This window comes from Melozone crissalis, unplaced genomic scaffold (genome assembly GCF_028551555.1).
Source record: "Melozone crissalis strain CALT ecotype California unplaced genomic scaffold, PUWL_Pcris_2 ptg000023l_1, whole genome shotgun sequence".
Taxonomy (NCBI): domain Eukaryota; kingdom Metazoa; phylum Chordata; class Aves; order Passeriformes; family Passerellidae; genus Melozone; species Melozone crissalis.
In genome coordinates this window covers 35,561,267-35,582,225 of record NW_026535801.1, presented here as the reverse complement: position 1 = coordinate 35,582,225, position 20,959 = coordinate 35,561,267, and the positions used below count along the sequence as shown (strand labels likewise).

At 38.6% G+C, this 20,959-nt stretch overlaps 1 protein-coding gene across 3 annotated transcripts in view; it reads right to left on the bottom strand.

Moving 5' to 3' along the window:
- Nucleotides 1-20,959, bottom strand: part of THSD7B (thrombospondin type 1 domain containing 7B) — a 299,304-nt gene that overhangs the window by 92,928 nt on the left and 185,417 nt on the right. For all 3 annotated transcript variants that reach the window (XM_054277755.1, XM_054277756.1, XM_054277758.1), the window contains exon 14: nucleotides 3,458-3,652. In XM_054277755.1, the coding sequence (XP_054133730.1) occupies nucleotides 3,458-3,652 (195 nt within the window). The remainder of the gene's footprint in view (nucleotides 1-3,457; nucleotides 3,653-20,959) is intronic.

The window sequence follows — 20,959 nt, the reverse complement described above, 5'->3', positions numbered from 1 at the left end:
CTTTCAGAAGTTTTAGAAAGCAGCAGCTGCATCCAAATAAACCCACAGTACAGCTCTCTGCAATTGCACTCTCCATGCCCTTGTCCTGCAGGACTTCAAGGCATGAGAAGGGGTCGGTCCCCAGTACAAGAAGAAATAATGCAAAACAGACAGTTCAAGCTCTCTGCATCCCTACAACTGCTCAAGGGAACAAATGTCTGTACACAGCCTCCAAAGATAAAAATCAATGCTTTTCTTGGCACAGGTCAGCCACCGTGCCGTGGAACAATCTTGATGCTGGCTGAGCTCAGGAATGTCTTTGCATTTCACATCAGCAACAAACTGTACCTGTATGCCATCCTCAAAATATTCCTTGGGAATCTTGGATGCACTAAAAACACTTTTGCAGAAGGTTTTTAAAGCTTTGATGCCAGAATAAATGTTTTCTCTTCATTGCACACCAATAAGATACTAAAACCAAAAGATAAGTTATGTAACTCAACAATCTCCTTTCCAGCCTGGAACCAAGAGCCATTTCACCACAGACAAGCTGGGTCTTATCAATGCCTGTTTCCACACAAATATGTATCTGCCAAGGAAAGGCCCCTGACTGTAGACCCTTAATATCACCATCCTTCAAGCCCCAGCTCTTTCAAAATGGTATTTTCAGAGTTCTGGGGAATGTAGAATTTGCCAGCACAAAATCATGCCAAAAAAAAAAATCAATCAGCATCTTTATAGTTTGGTAGATAAATCCATGTTTACATTTTAAGAATATATTTATGAGGAAATGCAGGTACAACTCCCCATACTTCAAGGAAAGTCTTTTAAGAGACTTTAACTCGATTGAGAGCTCTCTAATGGCATTTCCAGCCTTTTCTCCATGAGGAGCAACAAACTCTATGTTCAGTTGTGTGCTCTGCACTGTGTTAGTAAACATGGGAATTTGGGATTTGCCCATGTTTTGCTACCGTGACACGAAGCACAACACACTGAGGTAAGGATGTTAACAATCTCATACTTATGTGACTGGTTTTTTTTTAACAACTTGCCCTGCCATCTGTTTTGCTGGAATCGTCCCCCTAAATGAAGTTGCTATGAAAGCCCTATTTTAAGGGGAAAAATGACATTGATCCCATACTCTTCACATAGAAATATTTTTAGAATTAGTGGTAGTGTATTTTTATCATCTTTACAGACTGCTTTAAAGATCATTGCTAAAAATACCACCTCCAAAAGTTTTGAGGACATAAACCCATCAATTAAATAGAATTTTCTTTTTAATTTACATTTCTGAATACTAACAAACATTATATATTAAATATTATCAGGTAGTACATACTGTAAATAAAAATTATGGGAAACATTAAAAATACAGAAAGTGCTTTGTATCCATAATGCAGATAATTAACTGACTGTATTAATTAACTGAAGACTCACCTAAAAACGGTGTTTCCATTATAATGTCTTTGAATTTTGATATGTTCTGTAATAAGTCCTTCACTTAAGTAATTACTAGTTTCGTATGTAGAGTCAATGATGAATTACAAAGTAAAATGAATTATACCATTTAAAATTGAGTGGAGGGCAAGCAAATATTCAGCAAACAATTAGAAGATTTCCATTAAATGACATTATCAATGAACTCTTATAATGAAGCCAAAGCATTCACTTGAGAATAGACACACGCAGTTGATGAACAAGACGCACAATTCATGCACACTTACAGAGAGGTGAAATGCAAATGGATGAAGGTCTCCTAACACCACAAAATACTTTTGAAAATAGCATTTTGCTTAATCTTTGAGTTCCTGCAGATGAGATTTTTTTCAAGACTTGTGTCTATTTCTCAAGAAGCATTTATGCAAATACAAGTTGGCACCTGTCTCACTGAGTTCCCCTTTTGAGAGGGGGCCAAAACAAAGCCAGTGTCTGATTTGGGTCCCCCTTGCTCCTTTCTGGGGCATTGTCACGTCTCCACCTGGGACACTCACTGCATGTTCACCACTTGCTTTTCAGGACACCTTCACTGGCCACAGGCTGAGACCATGAGCTCCATCCTGGCAGGAAAAATGGAACCCAGCAAGGTCGGACGGGGAGACTGGTGGTGCTTGGTCACAAATGCAGTGCAGGTGAGGAGACAAACCAACAGAACCTGGGCACTACAAATCATTTTTGGTCCACTTACTTGAACAGATCTCCATCTGATGTAGAACAGAGTAAGAAAGGGGATAGGTAGGGCTGTACTGTTTTGTAACTTGCACAATGCTCATAAAGAAAAATCAGATTTAGAACTACCTGTAAGTAATTATTAATTATGTTTTACATATTTTTTGTAGACCAGGCACCTATTATTTCGCTAGGGATCAAGCATTTCTCCTACTATAAACCTACAGGTATAGAGAACACTTTAGAATATGCTCTTTGCCAGAAACTACAGAGCATTGTATAATACTGGAGAATTTTATGTGAAAAAGAAATCTTTATCCTTTAATGAGCCACACTGACAAATGGCAGCTTGAAACCAGTATAAATGTGTGCTGTAATTGTTAGTTAGTAAAACATACAGAACATTCCAGCAGTAACAAATGGAGTAAGAAGACAGCCATGCAGCCAAGGACAAGTGAGTCTAGGAGGAAGGAGCAGTGGTGGCCACCACGTTTTGCTGCCCTTCAGGTCCCAGCTTTTATCTCAGCAGATATTCTTACAGCAATTTTAGCACTCTACTCCACAGTCAAAATCTTTGAAGTTTCACCCCTATTAAAGGAGCAACTCAAGCCAGGTACATATTAGCTCTCAAACACAACACAGAAACATGAAAAGATGTGACTGTTGAGAAGAACAATAACAGCAAATTTCTTGTAAACCATGTAAGCACAGTATAGTTCTTTTTTACCTAACTATGCACGTGCGGGAAGACAACTCCCAGCAAAACATGCAGTTCCAAACTATTCATATTAAGGAGTTTTAAAGCTTTTCAGTTTGGTCAGCATTCAAATAACATAATAACAAACCTCAACAGCAAGTATGGAAGACCGATCCATCAAATGGTTTGAACTGGTGAGTTTAATGAACACATGTAAAAGATCAAACAAAGCTGCTCTAATGGTACTGGGTTTTCTTTATTCACGGTATTAATTTGCCCTGTTGAACTGGGGCATACCGCTGAGCACAAAACTCCCAGTTTTAAACTTCCTCCAGAAAATCACACTGATTTGTACTCCTGTATATGTATTTTCTGCGTGCTTCCCAGATTAATTGGTCAGATAAACTTGCACAAAGCCTGGCCCCTGTTTAATTTGGTTTACATCTAAAACCTTTATACCTTTTCTGCACTGCTCTTGTACTGGAATGTGTATAAGGCTGGCAATGATCAGTACCAGATGAAAAAGCAATGAAGGATGCTCTGGATTTTCCCACCACTCCAACACTGCAGAGGCATTATTCCCAATCAGACAAATATTGTAAAAGATAATACCTGTGAGCAAGCGCCTCCTGCTCCTGGCTGTGTCACAGTCAGAGGAGCAGGCTGTGAATTTAGACCAGGGTGTGAAAGTGCAGTCATCCTTGCAGGGAATGTGGCACTCCTGGACCAGGGCTGGCATCGCTCCTGCCCACCGCACGCAGTCCCCGACGGTGGCAGAGCCGCCCTGCTCCGACAGGCACGTCACAGCTGCAAGCAAGGGCACAGAAAACACAGAAAGCCTTATGTTCTCATATGCATACACTGCATTACACTCTGGGCAGTCAGTCCTGGTGTTCTGTGTGAGATTCTCTCCCCTGGATTAACAGGGGAGCTGATTTGGTTTTAGGGCATTGTTCGTGTGTCACTCAGTGAGTGAAGCTTCACAAAACCATAAAGACATGTTCTTGTTTGACCAGTGTGTTATCTAAATGATGATATAAACTCAATATTCTCAAGGAGCAGTCATTTTAAAGGGGCAAGGTTGTGGGAACACTTTAACCAATGATATGTTGTACAGTCAAGCAAGAAAATAGGTAACACTGTGGCCATGTGCCAGAAAACATATTTGGTCGAGGCCAGGATTCACAAGCTGTGATGTGCTTGCTATTCATGGAATTGAAACTGTGGTAAAAAAAAAAAAAGCCCCTAAAAACTATAAAAGAAAGCTTCTTTTTCCAAAACCATCATTTTTTCCATATTTCAGGTGAAAGGAGTGACTGAGTAGATGCTACAGCTAAATGCTTCCTTCAGCAAGGTGTAAGTACCAGATCTGGCCCCTCCACATCGAGCTCCCTAAATATTGTAATACCTCTTAGACTCTCCCACTTTGTCTGCTGTCCTTTTTCAGAAGTAATAATTAATTTTTCACGGTGGATATTGGTACTGTATAGCCATGATAGAGAACAAAAGTATTCAATGTATGAATCTGAGTCACAGGAAACCTAGGATAAAACTTGCTAAATACAGTGAATTAATAGTAAGTAATTATAATAAATAAAAATAGCCTGCACATCATGGAGTCTTTCATTTCATTAGTAATAATTAATTCTCATAAAACCTCCAAGATTATAGGCTATTTATATCCTCCAGTGTAGGTTAAACAAAGCAAAGGCAGGTCATGACTTGATTAAGGTAATAAACTCAGGGACAGAGTAATGAACTGAATTTGGCCATGAGATTTTAGTCATGTTGGGCTCTCTGATTCTAAGCAAGTCCACACATTGTATCATAAAACTACTAAGGATGAAGTTATTTCATACAGATTTTATTATTTAACTTTAACAACCTGTGATATTATTTTATGACAATTGCTAAATAATTCAGGTTTTTGAGGCTGCATATATTTTCCTTGTTGCCAGCATTTAATGTGAGTAAGAGTGCATGAAAAGAAAGGTAAAAACAACTCTGTTTTCTTACAGTTAAAGGATTTACTGGGGTGTAACTCTGCAATGAATACAAATGATTTTTGGGTTTTAACTTTAGCACTGTATGGGACAAAGGAATGGGTTAGCAATCACCTGGAAATAAAAAAAACATCTTATTAAAATGTAATTAGATTCTATGGAAAAAATCAGCATTTTGAAGAGCATGCAAAAGGCAAGCAATTGTTAAATGTCTCTTTAGACCCAAGTGACAGCAAATCAGCATATTAATAACCACCTCTAAACTGCTGATCCTTGCCTTTCACTTCCAATGCTGTGACCCTTCCCAGCTCCAGCTGTGAGCCCGGAGCCCTCCCCTCCTCATTACGGGACAGAGGTCACAGCTCCGCGCGGGGACACGGCGTAATTGCCTCTTCAGGAAGGTTAAACACGTGAGAGACTCTGGTGGCCAAGGTCTGTGTAGCCTCATTACCTTCAGCAAGGACACCCCAGGCTTGGCCACACAGCTGTGACCACGTGAGGTGTGGCCAAGGGGATGCAGAGCATCTCCTCAGCACAGTGACTGCAGCTGGCAGGGACATGAACATCGTCCTCCACTGCCAACCCCACACAGCAGGAATTGTGATTCCAGAGCAAACCACCCCACAGCCATGCTCAGTGGGAGCTGCCAGAAAAGCACAGCTCATTCCTGACACTGTTAATGATGTCAGGACAAGTAATAGAAGTTCTAGATATCGATGTCAAACCAGACACCCCACTGCTGTGATCAGTTATTGTCTAACCACCCCAACTTCTGCACAAACGGCCACAATTTCAAGCATTCAAATAATTCACCAAGTTCACTGAGCCTATTTGGATGCTAAAATAGATCTATATATATATAAGGACATATGAAATCAGGGCAAATATTTGACAGAGATTATGGAGCTTAAAGAAATTGACAATTGAAACATGAGAGAGGAAAGTTAAAGTAACAAATAATTTAGTGAATTAGATATGTATAAACATGGAGACAAGAAGGGGCTGAAAATAATGTCTAATGTATACTCTGATAAGAGAAATAACCCCTAAAGGAGGGGAGGAGGAGGATCTCCCATGACTCTTGCTATATGCTTAAAACCTGGCTTGAGGCGAGCTGCATGAATTGTTAAAATAAACAAAATGATAAAGCAAAAGCCCATTAGGGCATTTTAACAGATGGGGAGGGGGCAGGCAGAAAGCAGCAGAGAAAATGGACCCAACTCCAGTGGCTCCATCAGAAACCAATCCCCTCATTTTTGCTTCTTGCAAACTTCCCAGTTTACTTAGCTTTAACTTCTAAGAGAAAAATATTTTCATATACAGGCAGTTCTGGAAAGAGAATGAGAGAAATTTGTTTTCAGTGAACCTTCAGGAAAATAAAATTATTTACCCTCAGTGGTTTCAAACTACTGATTGGTTTGGCTCATATGTGGTTTATGCTGCATAAAAAATATTTCCCCTTAATCCTCAGTTCTGTCACAATGGTTTTAAATAAACTCATACCGCAAAGCTATTTCTGTTATGTCAACATTTCTTTTGTTTTTTCAAGCAGGATACCCCCAGAGAGCAAATGCAGTCCATTTGCAGCCCTATGCACTGAGAAAAAAAATCACAGTAAAAAATCCCTCCTAGGCATAATGTGTGATTTCTACCATCTCTAAAGCATTTAAAACGGACACAAACATATGACAAAAACTGCTAATAATCGGACACTACCAGATAAAGGCCTTCAAATTATAATATTGATTCCCACCAAGAGAGGAAATGCAGGATTTCTTCTTGAACTCCTACTATTCTTTTTTATTACCACCAGTCAACCCCACCAAACTGGAATTAAACACTTGGGGCCAAACTATGGCATGGCATTTTAATGCAATTCCACTGACCTAAAAAGAACTGCTGTCACAAAAAAGAAATAAAAACCAAAACACTTTTTCTTGTAATAATAACCATGAGTTCATGAATTAAAATGAAAGGCAGCCAGGTTTAAGAGGCTGGAAAAAAAACCCTTTTATTCAGGGAAGGGCTGGAATTGTTAAGCAGACTGTGTGGATGCACCTATGAAGGTGCCAACACAACAAAGCAATAAATATGAGCAATGAAAACAGCTGCATGCTTTGCTTCAAGGCTTAAGTCAAATGTTAAATGTAGATCTTGGGGAGCAAATTTCCCTTTCTGCTGCTACAGAGCCCTGCCAGGAGACTGAGCAAGGACTGCTAAGGGGATATGCAGTGTGACAGTCTCTGTCTTCTGGCTTTGCATTCCCACCCACAAGAGTGTGTCTGTGTGCCAGCATCTCAGCATATGGCACACACAAGCATATGGGAGCTACATTCTGTAACTACATTTCTCCTAAATTGAAAGTAAATAACAGACACTTCTCCTATAAACTTTTAGATGGTGAAATCAAATGTTTGCACACTGTCAGATTGCAGAGGCACTGAAGGCATCCTTGGATGATGTTACAGCATCACCAAAGCAGGGTGTCAGCATCAGACTGAGGGGACTCAGGTGCTCTCAGGTGTTCATGCCTGGCATAAGAGCATTGAAGATGATCCTAAAAAAAGGAATTGTATTGAGAATGAAAGAGTACAGGCACAGCACTGCCTCCAATAAGGAAACATAACATAAATTTAATTCCTCTTAAGTAAAAATCCAATTACAGACAGCCTCTGTAATCATGTTCATTTACCTAAGTTACAATCAATTCTCCTTTAAAAATGCATTCCAACAGATTCCAAAGGGTAAAAAGCTAAAGACTGAGAGTATCAACTATGAACCAGTAAAATTATATTGTACCATGGCACTTTCAATTTGAGAAAAGTAAATTGGTGTTTTCAAAACTCTGGAATTAAATGTCATTAGAACATCTGAAAAACATGACTGATAATTCCAGGAAGGTACACTCAGGCCAAACACTAAAACTAAAGCTATGCAGTAGGGCAAATGAAATGACTGGAATTAGTACAGGAACAATAGGATGAGCTATGAGGCTAGACAAGAGCTTTAATGCCAAGAGGTGTAGGCAAAATAAGGTCATAATCTTCCCTGTCTTCAAATTCTAAGAATTGTTGAAAAATCAAAGCCAGCATGTAAAGTCAAAGCTATTATTTTAATATAGCTCTTTACCCTCTTGTTCAGAAAAAGCCTCATTTCTGTTGCATAATTATTCTTGGTATCCCTCAATGTAATGAGAGAACACATCATTGCTTACACATTTCACTACTGGGAAGTGAAAAAGAAGTTCAGATAATATATTATCTCAAGAATATATTAAGAATATATATATATAAAGAATAAAATACCATAAGGGTCTAGACATGCTTACTGTAAGTATACTCCCATAACTTGTGATGACCTCATTTATTTTCTATACTGATGCTCCTTCATACTTACAACAAGTTTCTTCAGAATCCCAGGTGGAACATTTACACTATTATTGGTATGTTAATGCAACCCCTAATTACAGCAGGCCAGAAGCAGACAGAATAGAAGACATAAGACAAGGCTCATCTGAGACTCAGGTTGAAGTTTTAAGTCCTGATTCTGTAAGGACATAAACATACACTTAACTCCATCCCTGTGGCAGCCCCTTTGGATGGCAGCACTCCCCGCCATGAAGTGTGTCCAAAGTCTGGACTTACAGAACACACCATAATGGTTACCATAAGATAACCATTAAAAGTAAGTGAGGAAAAGAACAAATGATGCCAGCAAGGACATCACAGACACCAATCTCGCAAAAATAACTGAGGAAGAGCTGGGACAACTAGTTATTCAGCAGGAAAACTGTCTCTGAGGTCACCAGCTTCCCATTCTGTAATTATTAATGATATTGACAGAAGTGCTAAAGGGCTGACAAATTCCACCATGCAAACAAAGCACTGAATAAACACAGATCCCAACCAACAGGCTCTATAAACAAACAAGGGGAACCCGAGATGAGCTTGGGATGCAATAAAGATGGTAAATACCAACTGAAAGATAAAGGAAAGCAACTGAAATGATTTGCATGAAAAGGGGTCAGGGAACAAATGGGCAGAAAAGTCAGGTACAGAGCATCAGCATGGAGAAGAGATTGTAATGGGAAAGGGGAGAAGTTTGGGATAGAATTAAGAAAGGAGGGACAAACAGAATGAAAAACTATGAACATCCTTCTCAAGCTAAAGGTCCATGTTGTGGCTGCTCTTTAGGATGGTTTCTCTCTGCAGCCTTTCCACAGTAACACGTGCATGGGGTTAATGCAGGCACAGAAGCCCCAGAAGGAGTTCCAGCTGCAGCTGAGGGCCAGCATGGTGGGAGGGCACCTCCAGCACCATTTAATGCCTTCAATTGGATTCACCTCTGTTCCATCTAAAATAACTCCTCAGAGTGCCATTTTAATTTGGAGTGGGTGATCGATTATTTGGTTGGGAATACAGGATCTGAACTGCTCTAAGGGCTGAGCTGCACATGCCAATTTTGCCAAGCTGTGTGACTTGAGGTTTTATTTTTCCTCATCTGTGAACCACAACTGCCCACTGTTTGAGGAGGAGATGGAGAGAAGTGCATTGCTGTAAAGCCCATTCCTCCTCCCACCCACACACTGAATACAGAACACAGGATTGATAAATTAATGCTGAGAACTATTTTTATACAAGTGTTTTCATATTCTAAGTGGTTCAGACTCTGCCTGGCCAGGAAGGCAAAATAATATGAGTTTTTAATGTTTCAAATTTACTTTGTCCAGAGAATAGCTGCAATCTGAGTGCTTCTACATTATGCAATCAGTCTAAAGAATCTTTCACAATTTTTCCCTTTTCCCCCAAACATTATTATAGGTTTTGAATTGCTTTTATTTTCATTTTCTATTAAAAAGAAAATCAATGGAAGTGCATTAGATGATTAATGATAGAAATTATGCCCCTTTCTGAGAACATAAAATACAAAAACATGTTAATTTTTTTCCTCTTTCTGTGGCCCACAATTACCAAAATTACTTGAGTTCAATTTCTTTGTAGCGCCTATCATCAAGTTATATTTAAGATGAATTATTTATTGCACAACTTGAAAATAAGACTAAGCCATCCTGCTATAAATACATGCATTGAGATGACAGTAAATACAGAGAATCAAATATGCCAAATAATACGAGAGAGAGAGAAAATGGAAAACAAACACAACATTACAGTATTTCTAGTAACTCAAGCTGGAAAATTACTCAGCTGATTAAGCAAGCACTGACTTCCACTGCAGTGAAGCACAGATACTAAATCCAGAACAACACTAATACACCCACATATTCACTACTGCTCCAACATTAGATTTAAAATATGATGGTCCAAGGTAACACCTCAAGACTTGAGTCCACCTTTCCTCCTCAGCTCCCCATTCCCCAGCTCTGGCTCTTCCCATTTTGGTATTCCAAACTCACACTGCTCTTGCCCCCTTGTTCAGGACCAGGAGCTAAAGCTACTGGGACATACACAGGCCCTTCAACAGCTTTTCAACTCATCCTAATCTACATTCACCTCATGGAAAGTGCTCCCAAAGTTTTCTGAAATACCAGTGGATTTTATATATACGGCCCTGCATAAAACTTTCCACTCTAACTATCACTTTTCTACCATAAAATAATAGATAAGAATACTAAACGCATTGAGGTCTGAAGTCTGGCTACTCATCTCCAGTCTAAAACTGATAATGCAACTGAAATTACTTTGACTGAAACTAATAAAAACGCATACTCAAATAATTCATGTTATCTAAATTAAGTATCTTTCAGCCATCATACAATATTGTCCACCTCATGAGAGAAAAATAAAGATACTGGACTTGAGATTCAAGGGTCAGCACAGTGTAAGTACAGTAAAGACACTGTATTTAGATTAAAGGTAACAGAGGCAGTGAGAATGTGAAAGAGAATGTGAAAAATTTCCCTCCTACAGCCTTGAAAAATGAAATGTTTGAGAGTTTTCAGGAGATTTACCCAGTGGGAAAACTAAATACGCAGATTGGAATCCCAGGAAGAGCAGAGTCACACTCTGATGTGTGGGAGTTCCATGCATATGTACATAATATGTAAATTATCCATCCAGAATGGCTTTTCCTACTTTTTCCCCAACATTCCTACGGCGCAGGGGAAAAGTGTTTTTTGGAAACCCTATGTCAGGGAATCCATTCTTCATCAGGGGAAAAAAAAAAAAAAAAAACAACAAAAAAGAAGACAAACAAAACCAAAAAAGACACCCAAATCCCCCAGGAGAGACAAATAGTCCAAGAAGGCTGTATTTCTAAACTGGGCATGCAAAAGACCCTGATTTCCATAAGTATTAGGAGTGGCATTCCCTTGGCTCATGCTAAATGAACTTCATGTGTGAATGAAGCAGATCCAATAGCTTTGCCTCTTAAAAATAATAAAAATAATTACACCCATCTTCCTTCAAGTTTGCTGTTCAGACCATTCTCACTGCCAGTACATTCCTTTTTACTTCTCTTTTGAAGCTAACAGATCTAAAGGGACTATCTGTTTTTTCCTTCTCATCTCTTGAAAACAAGGCAGAAGATCAGAGAAGATGCAAAGGGAGATATCTTACAGGACTTTGAGGTTTTCATGCAATGATCTTCTCTTCCTTTCTTATGGGCAGAAAAAATAGAAACATTTCTTATTTGGCTGCTGCTACTCATCTTAAATTTTCACTAACTTGTTATAATTGGGGGGCTATAAAGCAGATTGCATTACTGCTGAAACAATGGGAAAACTCACAATTATTTCAACCGGAAAACAACAGACCCTATTATATTTTCTTTTTAATGATTCGTCTATGAATAAAACATTTGTTTGCAAGCATTTGTTTCTAAAGAAATTACACAATCCAAACACTGATCACAATAGGATTAGTCATGTATACCAAATGCAACATTTGGACACAGAAAGTTCTCTATCATTATTCCTTTACCATTTGTACAGATAACAGAATTGATGGCTTACTTAACTGAAAAAAGCAATCAAATGCAAAAAAAAAAAATTAATACAATAGAACATAAATTGCACCAGACCTGGAAATAGTTTCCACCCTGCTGAAAGATTATTAGGATTAGTAATCTTCATTCCAGGCAACCACAGCCTGGGACACTGCACTATGCTGCATTTTCTTTTATTACAGTATTTCCAGTACAAATCATTTTAATCTTGGCTATAATAAATCACCAGTTAGACTCTCAGCTTATACCCTCTTTTCACCTGTGAAGTTTTGTTCATCTTTGTTGGAGCTCAGAGCAGTTTCCCCCATAAAATTGCTCTCTGTGTGAATCTTTCCTGATGCAGAAGGTTTCTGCCAACTGTCATTACAAGATCAGAGGTTCAAATTGAGGAGCCCTTAAAGCAGGGGAAGGTCATCTTTGGAAATTAAATTGGAATAAAATTTTGTAGAAGTGGAGGTGGCTATTCACACTGCACCACTGCAACAACAGCAGACCCACATTTACCTCACATGCTCATTTCAGAGTGGCTGGGCCACAAGGATTTATCATCAGCTTCCACCTCCTCTAAGAGCAGAAATTCCCCTCACAGCCCAGCAGCAGCAGCAGGGGCTGTGCTCCCCTCTGGAGAGGCAGGACCCAGCCAGGGAGGGCATCCCTGAGGAGCACACCCAGACCTGAGGCTGCCTCAGTGACACGAACCCCAGAGGAACATCTGACCCTTCCTTCCTGAAGAGGGAAAAAATTCTATCTCCAGTCATGCCCAGCACTACCATGACACTTAAAAACAAGGGAACATAACCAGAGGGACTTCCAAAATTTCCCAAAGCAGTAATTATTTCTTCCATTTTAGTATAAGTTATTTAGGAAACAAAATTCAATGCAAAACCAGCTGAATACTTTGAAAATACATCACGATTCACATCACATTTCCTTTTCAGAGGCAAGAACTGGTATTTGGAATTTTAACTGTGTATTTCAAAGAAACAGTAAATAGCAGCTTTTTAATTCATCAGAAGCCCAGAGGAAAGGGAACTTTCCATACAAATGTGCTGTACTTGGGAGAACAACTCTTGCTGTTGCTATAATGAAAGCATAAATACAGCATAGCAGGAATTCATAGTAATTTGTTTCTATGAGCAAGTTTGACATGGCACAGGCAAATAAATTCAGATTGTACAGCTACACAGAAGTGAGACATTCTCTGAGCTACTGCACTGGCATTTTGCCTTTCCTCCATCATTCATTGCATCAGACCTTTGTCTCAATTTCTCTCTAAACCTTTGTCTTGTCCTGTCAGAAGGCCCACGCTCCAGGGTTATATCTTATCAGTTAATTAACTTTTAGAATGGAAACGCAGCAAAAATTACTATATAAACTTTTGCTCATATATATCAAAGCCAGTGTCAACCAGTGTGGTTCCTGTGTACCTAATCCAGGAGACTTATAATAAAATCTCATCTTCCATTTACAGCCTGAGGCAATAGTAGGTCTTGCAGAGAGAAATGTGAAGTGATGAGGTTTAGTAGAGCAATAACGTTGCTCAACAGTTTAAATATTGGTCTAGCTACTGAACTTTATGCCAGGAGGTTCTGGCATTACATTATTAAATGCCAATCTTTCATCCACGGTCCTCACCTATTCAGAATAATGCATAATTCATTTCAGAAAAAAAAATCTTGCCATTTAAGACATTTTTTTCTTCCCCCACCACCTCCCCATAAAAACCCCTTGACTGTAACACTACTTTTCAACTGATCAAGGCAGCACTAATGGGGAAGTATGGAGATTGTATGTGTATATATAATGTACAGGCTCTTCACTGCAAATTAATGAACAATTTAGCAACAACATACTAGAAGCAATGAAAACCACTGCCTTCATTCAGGCCTATAAGGTTGGTGCCAACAAGGAATAAGAGAGAAACTGATTAAGCTGGAAAGTTTGGATCAACAAATAAAGAAGAGGAAGATCCTCAGAGGCAGATTTGATTTCTATTTTACTGACTCTTCAGCTCACATCAGCAGATTTCACTGCTGTGTACTAAAAAAAAGGGAGTAAGAAGGAATTGAATGAGAGCCAGTTTTTGAAAATAATTTTGCCCACAGTTCAAAATTTCAGTGAAAAACCCAGCAGTGGAAAGGATGAAACATAGAAAAATAATAAAGAATCTGAATGGGAACTGGAGCCTGACAGGCTGGGAGCATCCAGCAGTCCCTTGCTCAACTCCAAGCACACCTCTTCCACCCAGAGAGGATCACAACCTCAAGCTCCTGATTCCTGTCCTTCCAGAAAAGTTGAGTGATCTGGCATCAAGATATATAGGTACACATCTTATAATTTACTGCCATTCTTGATTTTTTAAAATTTATTTTTTAAGGGCATTTTGAAATAGGCTTATTAAGATGCTTTCTAAAGAAAGTTTCATCAAGACCAGTTTTTGAAAGTCAAGAAAACTTCTTATTTTGTTTCAATAAAATGCAAGAGAACACACTGCAAGATTACCATATCAGTACTTTTGATTTACTCACCTTTTCAACATGAAGACAGGCAATTCCCATATATAACTTTATTCCAAAGCTGTGACCTTGACTTGTACCAAAAGTTCAGTTCTACGGGTATTAGTTTTGAGGCAAGATGAAGGAAGAAAGGAGTTCTCCCAGATAAGATAATAAACTGTCAGCTACAGCTTATGAAATACAACTGTTTCAAATAGATGATCTGATTTAATATATGTTGACTGTCAATTCAAAAATTATGACTCAGTCATTACGTAGCATGGTAACTACAGAGCCTGAATTACTTTTTTGTCTCATAAAGCATTTGGTGTGTGAACCAAAGACATCCTCACAGGCTTCCATGTAAGGTTCCAAAGAAAAAGAATAATCCTATATTGTATTAAATACCATATATTGGATGTATACGGTTAACACATACAAATTTGGACTTTGTCTAAAGGTAAAGAAAAGGTATCAAAAGTACTATTGGTAGAGTTACTGATTACATCAAGATGAAAAAAAAGTTTTTCTCTAGTTGCTGAAAATCATGAAAGAAATCCATAAAATGGCTATGTTAACTATTAACCCACTGTCCTAGGTACTTATAAAACTGTAAAAATACAGTGAAATTTTAAAAAATCCCACCCCAAACCCCATTATCTCCTGGGAGTGAAGAGAACTGTGCACTTGTATAAACTACATACACAGGATGTAATCTCTTTCTCTGCTCAACTTAGTAAATGCAATTTTTCCTAATAAAAGGAAAAAAATGAACTACCAACACTGATGTGTCTATCAATAAATGAGAAGTCTTGATGAAACTCCCATGTTTTCCAATACAGTAAAAACACAAAAACCCCTGAGATTCATATGGTGCTTTGAACAGATTCTTGTATCCTGTCTTGTCCCATATAACAACAGCTTGTTTCACATTGCTACATAAAATTATTCTAAAAAACATAAGTGTTCACTGGAAGTAAGGACATGGGTTACATCTAAGTTAAAAGATTGGTTCTATTGGTTCTCTCATAGTAAAAGCCTGAGCAAAGATTGTGAAGAAGTGAGGAAATATTTAACTCTCTAATGCTTATCTACCTTTCTATTGTATATGTTTAAAAAGCAGTTTAATACACTTTCTATTACAGCTACAGTGTGAGTCTTCAGCAACAACCTCAAACAAACATGTTATATAGAATCACCTCCCAAAATCAAATTATTCTTTATCAACCAAAAATCTGTTGCACCTACAGAAACACTGAATGAACAGCAAACAGTCACCTGCTACCAGTGTTAAACAACTCTTCTCAGAGCAATTTACATGAGGAAATAAAAAAGTGGGACCTGATTTTTGTGCCCCACAGGCTGCCCAATGTACCCACACTGTGAAATACAGAGGCAGGGCCAGGTGAGACACCTAAATCCCTCTGCCAAACTGTGATGGCTCCTCCATCATCTTCACATCACTGTTCATCTCAGATAACTAAGGTGTCACAATATGAACATATTTAATTAAAAACAGACTAAAAATTTTTACACAGTTATCACACTAACATGTTTTTTGGGGTGAAACCCTGTTGCAGCCAATATTTAACAGGTGAATTCACATGATTGGAATAGTATCATAAGGGGGTACAGCACTTCTGTAAGGGCATGTAAATGATGGTGAAAAGTATTTTATCTAGAAATTTTACATCTTTTCCATCTTTGAAACAGTTTCTAGAGAATGACTGGTAAAATTTGGTGTGTCTGGGTGGAGACAGAGTAAATTTCACTCAGCATAGAGTGTAAGCCATGAGCAGGAACCAGCTGGGATGGGCACGTAGACAAACACATTCATATAAACATATTTGCTTTAAAACTTAGTAAGGCATACTGGAAAGCTGGGCTGGCGGGGAAAACTGAAGAAAGGTGCAACTCAGAAAAAAAATAGAAAAATCAAAGTGAAAGCTCTCCTATGACGGAATGGGCACAACCACAATGGGGATAATCTGGAGTATAAGAGATCAGCTGAGCTCAGCCAAAAGTTATTCACTGCCCTTGGAACTACAACAACAACAAAAAAGGTGAAAATTAGGTCAGGTTCCTGTGGATTAGCAGAAGGCTGCAGCACAAATATGCAAAATCAGAATTAGCAATGGGCATTAAAGGTAACAAAGGATCCTCCTGCAAATGTTCTGGAAAAAGCCAGACACTCTCCACTGTGCCATCCACCCCTGGAAACCTGGCCCAGGCTCTCACCACCCTCCCCAGGCCAGGACAGCTGCACTCCTGGGAGTGGATTTCCTTACAGGGAAAGGGCTATCAAGGATAAACCAGCTGTTCCAAAAGTGTCTGCTCTAATGAATCCTGGCTCTAGCAAACTTAGAAGAACGGATCTCCATGTGTCAGCTCATTTTTGATTTGCACAAAAACATTTGGGACAGCTATGCCAAAAAAAAGAAAAAATTAAATACATCAACTTTCTCTCTGTACTAGGTTGATGGACACAGTGAAACAAAAAGAACAATGACCTTATTTTAGAATAGTTTGTTTCCCTAAAGACAAAAATCCTAAAAATCAGTACCGTGAACCCCAAATGACATCCTTAGTAATTAAATTATATTGCACCAAAAAGCACATGCCTTCAGGAGTTTGATTCAGATGTGCACACTCTAACCAGGAGTAACTGGGTATGCAAAGATTGGGTGGAGTTGACATAAAAACACATAGAATGCTTAGCACTAAAGGAAACCTCTGAAATGGAATACAGCCTTTTGCTTTATGATAATCTCTGACTATTCACCACTGTTTTATTACTGAATTTTGTTATTGTATCTGAATACAATTTGATTTTATGAGATCTTAAATATTACCTTTATAAACATTTCATGGGATGTTGACTCTCTATCTGCAAATTGCTTATTTGCTTATTGTATCTGTTCATTGATGCCACTGCAATAGCTTATTTTTGCATTAGCTTCTTTGTTGAGTCTAGTTTATCTTCTGAGCAAACCCTGAGATGAAATTTTTAATAAGAAATCCTAAAAAAAAAAAAGATATAACTGTAACTGGTAAAGACATTTTCCCTTATGGTGCTCTGTTTGCAGCATAATTCAATCAGGGTGTTTATGCCAGTTAACTGAGATTTCAAGAAAGTGCTTTGTTTATCATTTAATCAATATGATTTGAGCAACCCAGAAAGATTTTTTAATAGTAAGCTACATTTTGTTCACTCCTCCTGCAACTTTACCCAAGTTTCAGGCTTCTGCTCAATACTCTCCACACATCATTTCTTTTGCTTCTGCCATTCTGACTGTGCAAACTCAACAGCAATAAAAACCTGTGGCTGAATTCCATCTACAGAACACATTAACTCGTTTGCAAGTAATGGAAGATGACAATGACTGCACTGGGAGAAAATACAACAGGATCATTGGGCTCCCCTCATCAACCTATTTGACAGCTGTACTCGTGTACCCATCACTTATTCCACTGCAAGCCTGAACATTTACATTCCACAAAGCATATAATCAAATTTTATTCAAATACAGCCCAAGAACTAAGTGTATTTAACTTCTGGAAACACATTAGGTGATTATTTCATTCATAGCAAAAATGTAATACTTGCAAAACCACAGAACCATCTGCAAATTGATAGTATGTTTCAATATTATTAAGTCTGCCCCTTGGAAACACCAGCAATTAGGGTCAAATGAAACTCCATAATCCTTCTACATTTCTTTCATGGTTGCCTCCAGTATTTACAGTTACCTGTGAAATTCATCTAACAAGGAAAGGCATCTTTGAAAGGCTTCAGATAAGACAATTTGAGCAGACATATTTTGCCCTGTTTCTCATCAAAGTATTTAAAATTGCAAAGTTTATGCTTTTATATCAGATTTGCAGAGTATTAACATTTAAACAAGCTTTTAAAAAGGGCCAGATATATAATCTAAATCCAAAAATTAATAAAAAACCAGCCATCTTCCTATAAATGCTACAATTAATCATTGTGATGAACAGAGAGGAAGCAATCCATCTAACCATGCCATAGAGCTGATGTAGCTCTTCTTTTCACACATCACACAAGTTAATTATAATGAGCAGATGTGCTTAGATTACAGGAAAATTTGTACTCCATGAAACCAGGCACTGAAGGTATGTATTTATCCATGAAGCATAAATTTGTCCCTGTGTGTTTGGAGGTTTGCTCACATGCAACTACATCAGCAATGTGGCTTGCAGAAAACCCATCCAATCCCACAGGATTGAGCTCAGCACTGCTTTTTGTGTGCTCCATGAAGTAAACATTGTAAAAAGGTTCTGAAAAAGCACCTACTGGTGAAAGCAACTCATCACCAACAGGGCAGTTCTGATCTGTCCTGATGCCTTGTGAAGGCTGAGCTAGAACAGAGACTAGGCAGAGCTAAAGAATAAAGTAGGGATTTATTAGAAGGCCTCAATGGATTCACCTTGGGCAGCACAAGAGCCCAGCCAGGGCTGCACCCAAGATGAACCAAAATGTCACAAAATGGGTGATCAGTCACGGGGTCTCTCACTTTTATAAGTTCTGCTCCATTTGCACACTGGAGTTAATTGTCCAATCACAGCTTTAGTTCATGAAGTCCCATCCTTGTTTTTTTCCTCTCCAGCCCACGTTGTTTGTGCTCTTGGGTCTGAAATTTGAATCATTTGTCCCTGGTCCCCAGCTAGAGAATGTTGTTTTGTCTCCCTACTCTATGAAGAGAGCTCACAATCCCCTAATATGAAGCTCAGAAGTACACACTAAAGCAGCACAGAATCTGAAAAATATAAAAGCTAAAACCTGAGGCATCAGTCCCACAAATTCTCCACTGTGCCCTGACCAGTGAATGTCTGTGACCACATCCTGTATTCTGGGGTTAAAATGCAACAGAAGAGATAATCGCCCAAATGCCCTCAAGAGTTCATGTCTGCAGTAGCTGCTCACTTCTGCAGGCCTATTTATGCTTGATTTTCTCAAATGCTGTTAAGTGCCTATTATGAAGCTGCCCTCCAGGAGCACAACGAATAAATAAGTGGCTGCACAGGCCCGTGGTCAGCGAGGGCAGTGGCTGGGGAAGGCCACTGGAGCTGGAGCGCTGCCCGGCACGTCCCGCATCCCCCGAGGATGCGCTGATCTCCTTCACCCTGAATTAAACACAGGCTAAAGTAGATGGCCTTGGACAAGCCTATCACATTTTAATAGCTTGGTAAGATCCCCTCATACTGCATACCTCGAGTTCAGGCACTTCCTCTGCATACACAAAGACTGGGATAAAAACTTAGATACAGAAAGTTGATATCTAAAAGACAGTGGGAAAGATATAACTTCAATCACCTTGGGGCACATCAAAGAAAACAAATATATGATTGCAGGGCTGAAACTTCTGTGAACTGTCAAAAAGAAACAATAGTACTGACCTGAATTGATCACAAAAGCGGTAAAAAGTAACATTTGCTACAAGGCTTCACATCCAAGATCCAAATTTAACACTACAAAATACTCTGCTTCAGGAGAAGTCTATCAAATACCAGAATATATTATTCAAAGCTTTCCTTATTTCACAAAGCCAATATCAGCAATCCTTTAATAAATGATGCAAGCACCTGGTAAAACCAGCAGCTGCCAGCAAAAAAATTGACTTTAGAAAAACCTTTGTTAGAAGGTGACATATTTTTCATTACTATCTATTGCCATCAAGGTATAGAGATGGCTTTTTCTTCTGTAGTAATTTTATTCCAGGGGAATTCCAATTTTTTGGATGAAGTTTCACTTGATTTATTAAAAATAAAGAAAACGGAATCTTCTCCTGAGTCTCTTCAGAACCAAATGGATGACAATAAGGGAAGTGGAGAAGGGTTGTTTCCAACAGGAAAAATGTTTGGAAGTATTACTACTGCAATCATCAGACTTGGTTTAGAAAGTGCTAAACACACCACTCAGAATTTTTAATATTTCTGAACGTATTTAGAAACTGCAGCAGAAAGGAGCACCACTGGACACCCACAGCAAACGTAATATCGACCAGTTCACAGACACCTGCTGTATTCTCACAAGTGCAAGCACTTCATAAGCATCCCTGTCACTTCCAGTTACTGTTCTGTCACTTTAGTGCACCTGTTTGAAAGACAGATGCTGGGAATTTTGAAAGACAGTTTGATTCAAGGTTATTCATTTATTCTGAAATTGAAAACTGATGTCTAAAACCTCTACTGCAGACATAAAGCAATTGGAGTAACATTAATATACAAATTCAGAGTCAACAAACATGACATCAGGATTCCTTTTACACCTTTGTGTCATGACACTTCAAAAAAATCTTGTGCTTGAAGATTTATGGTAAGCCATATTGATGAGCTCTGTCATTCAGGATGCTAATATTCATGGTGAGTATTAGTTCTTAATTATTGAAAGAAACTTCACTCAATAATTTCCATTAAGAAATGCTTTCTAAGTAATGCAGAAAAAGGGAAAATGCAAACTGAGACTTTTATCACGTTCCTCTGAAGGAAATTCCCCAGACAGGTCAAACCTCAGGAGTCTGACAATGAACAATACATGCTATAAATCAAACTCTGCATTCCTTTCAACATCCCTATTTTCCTTTCACCAACAGTTGGGTTTGTTTGTTGATTTGTTTTTCTGTTTGCTA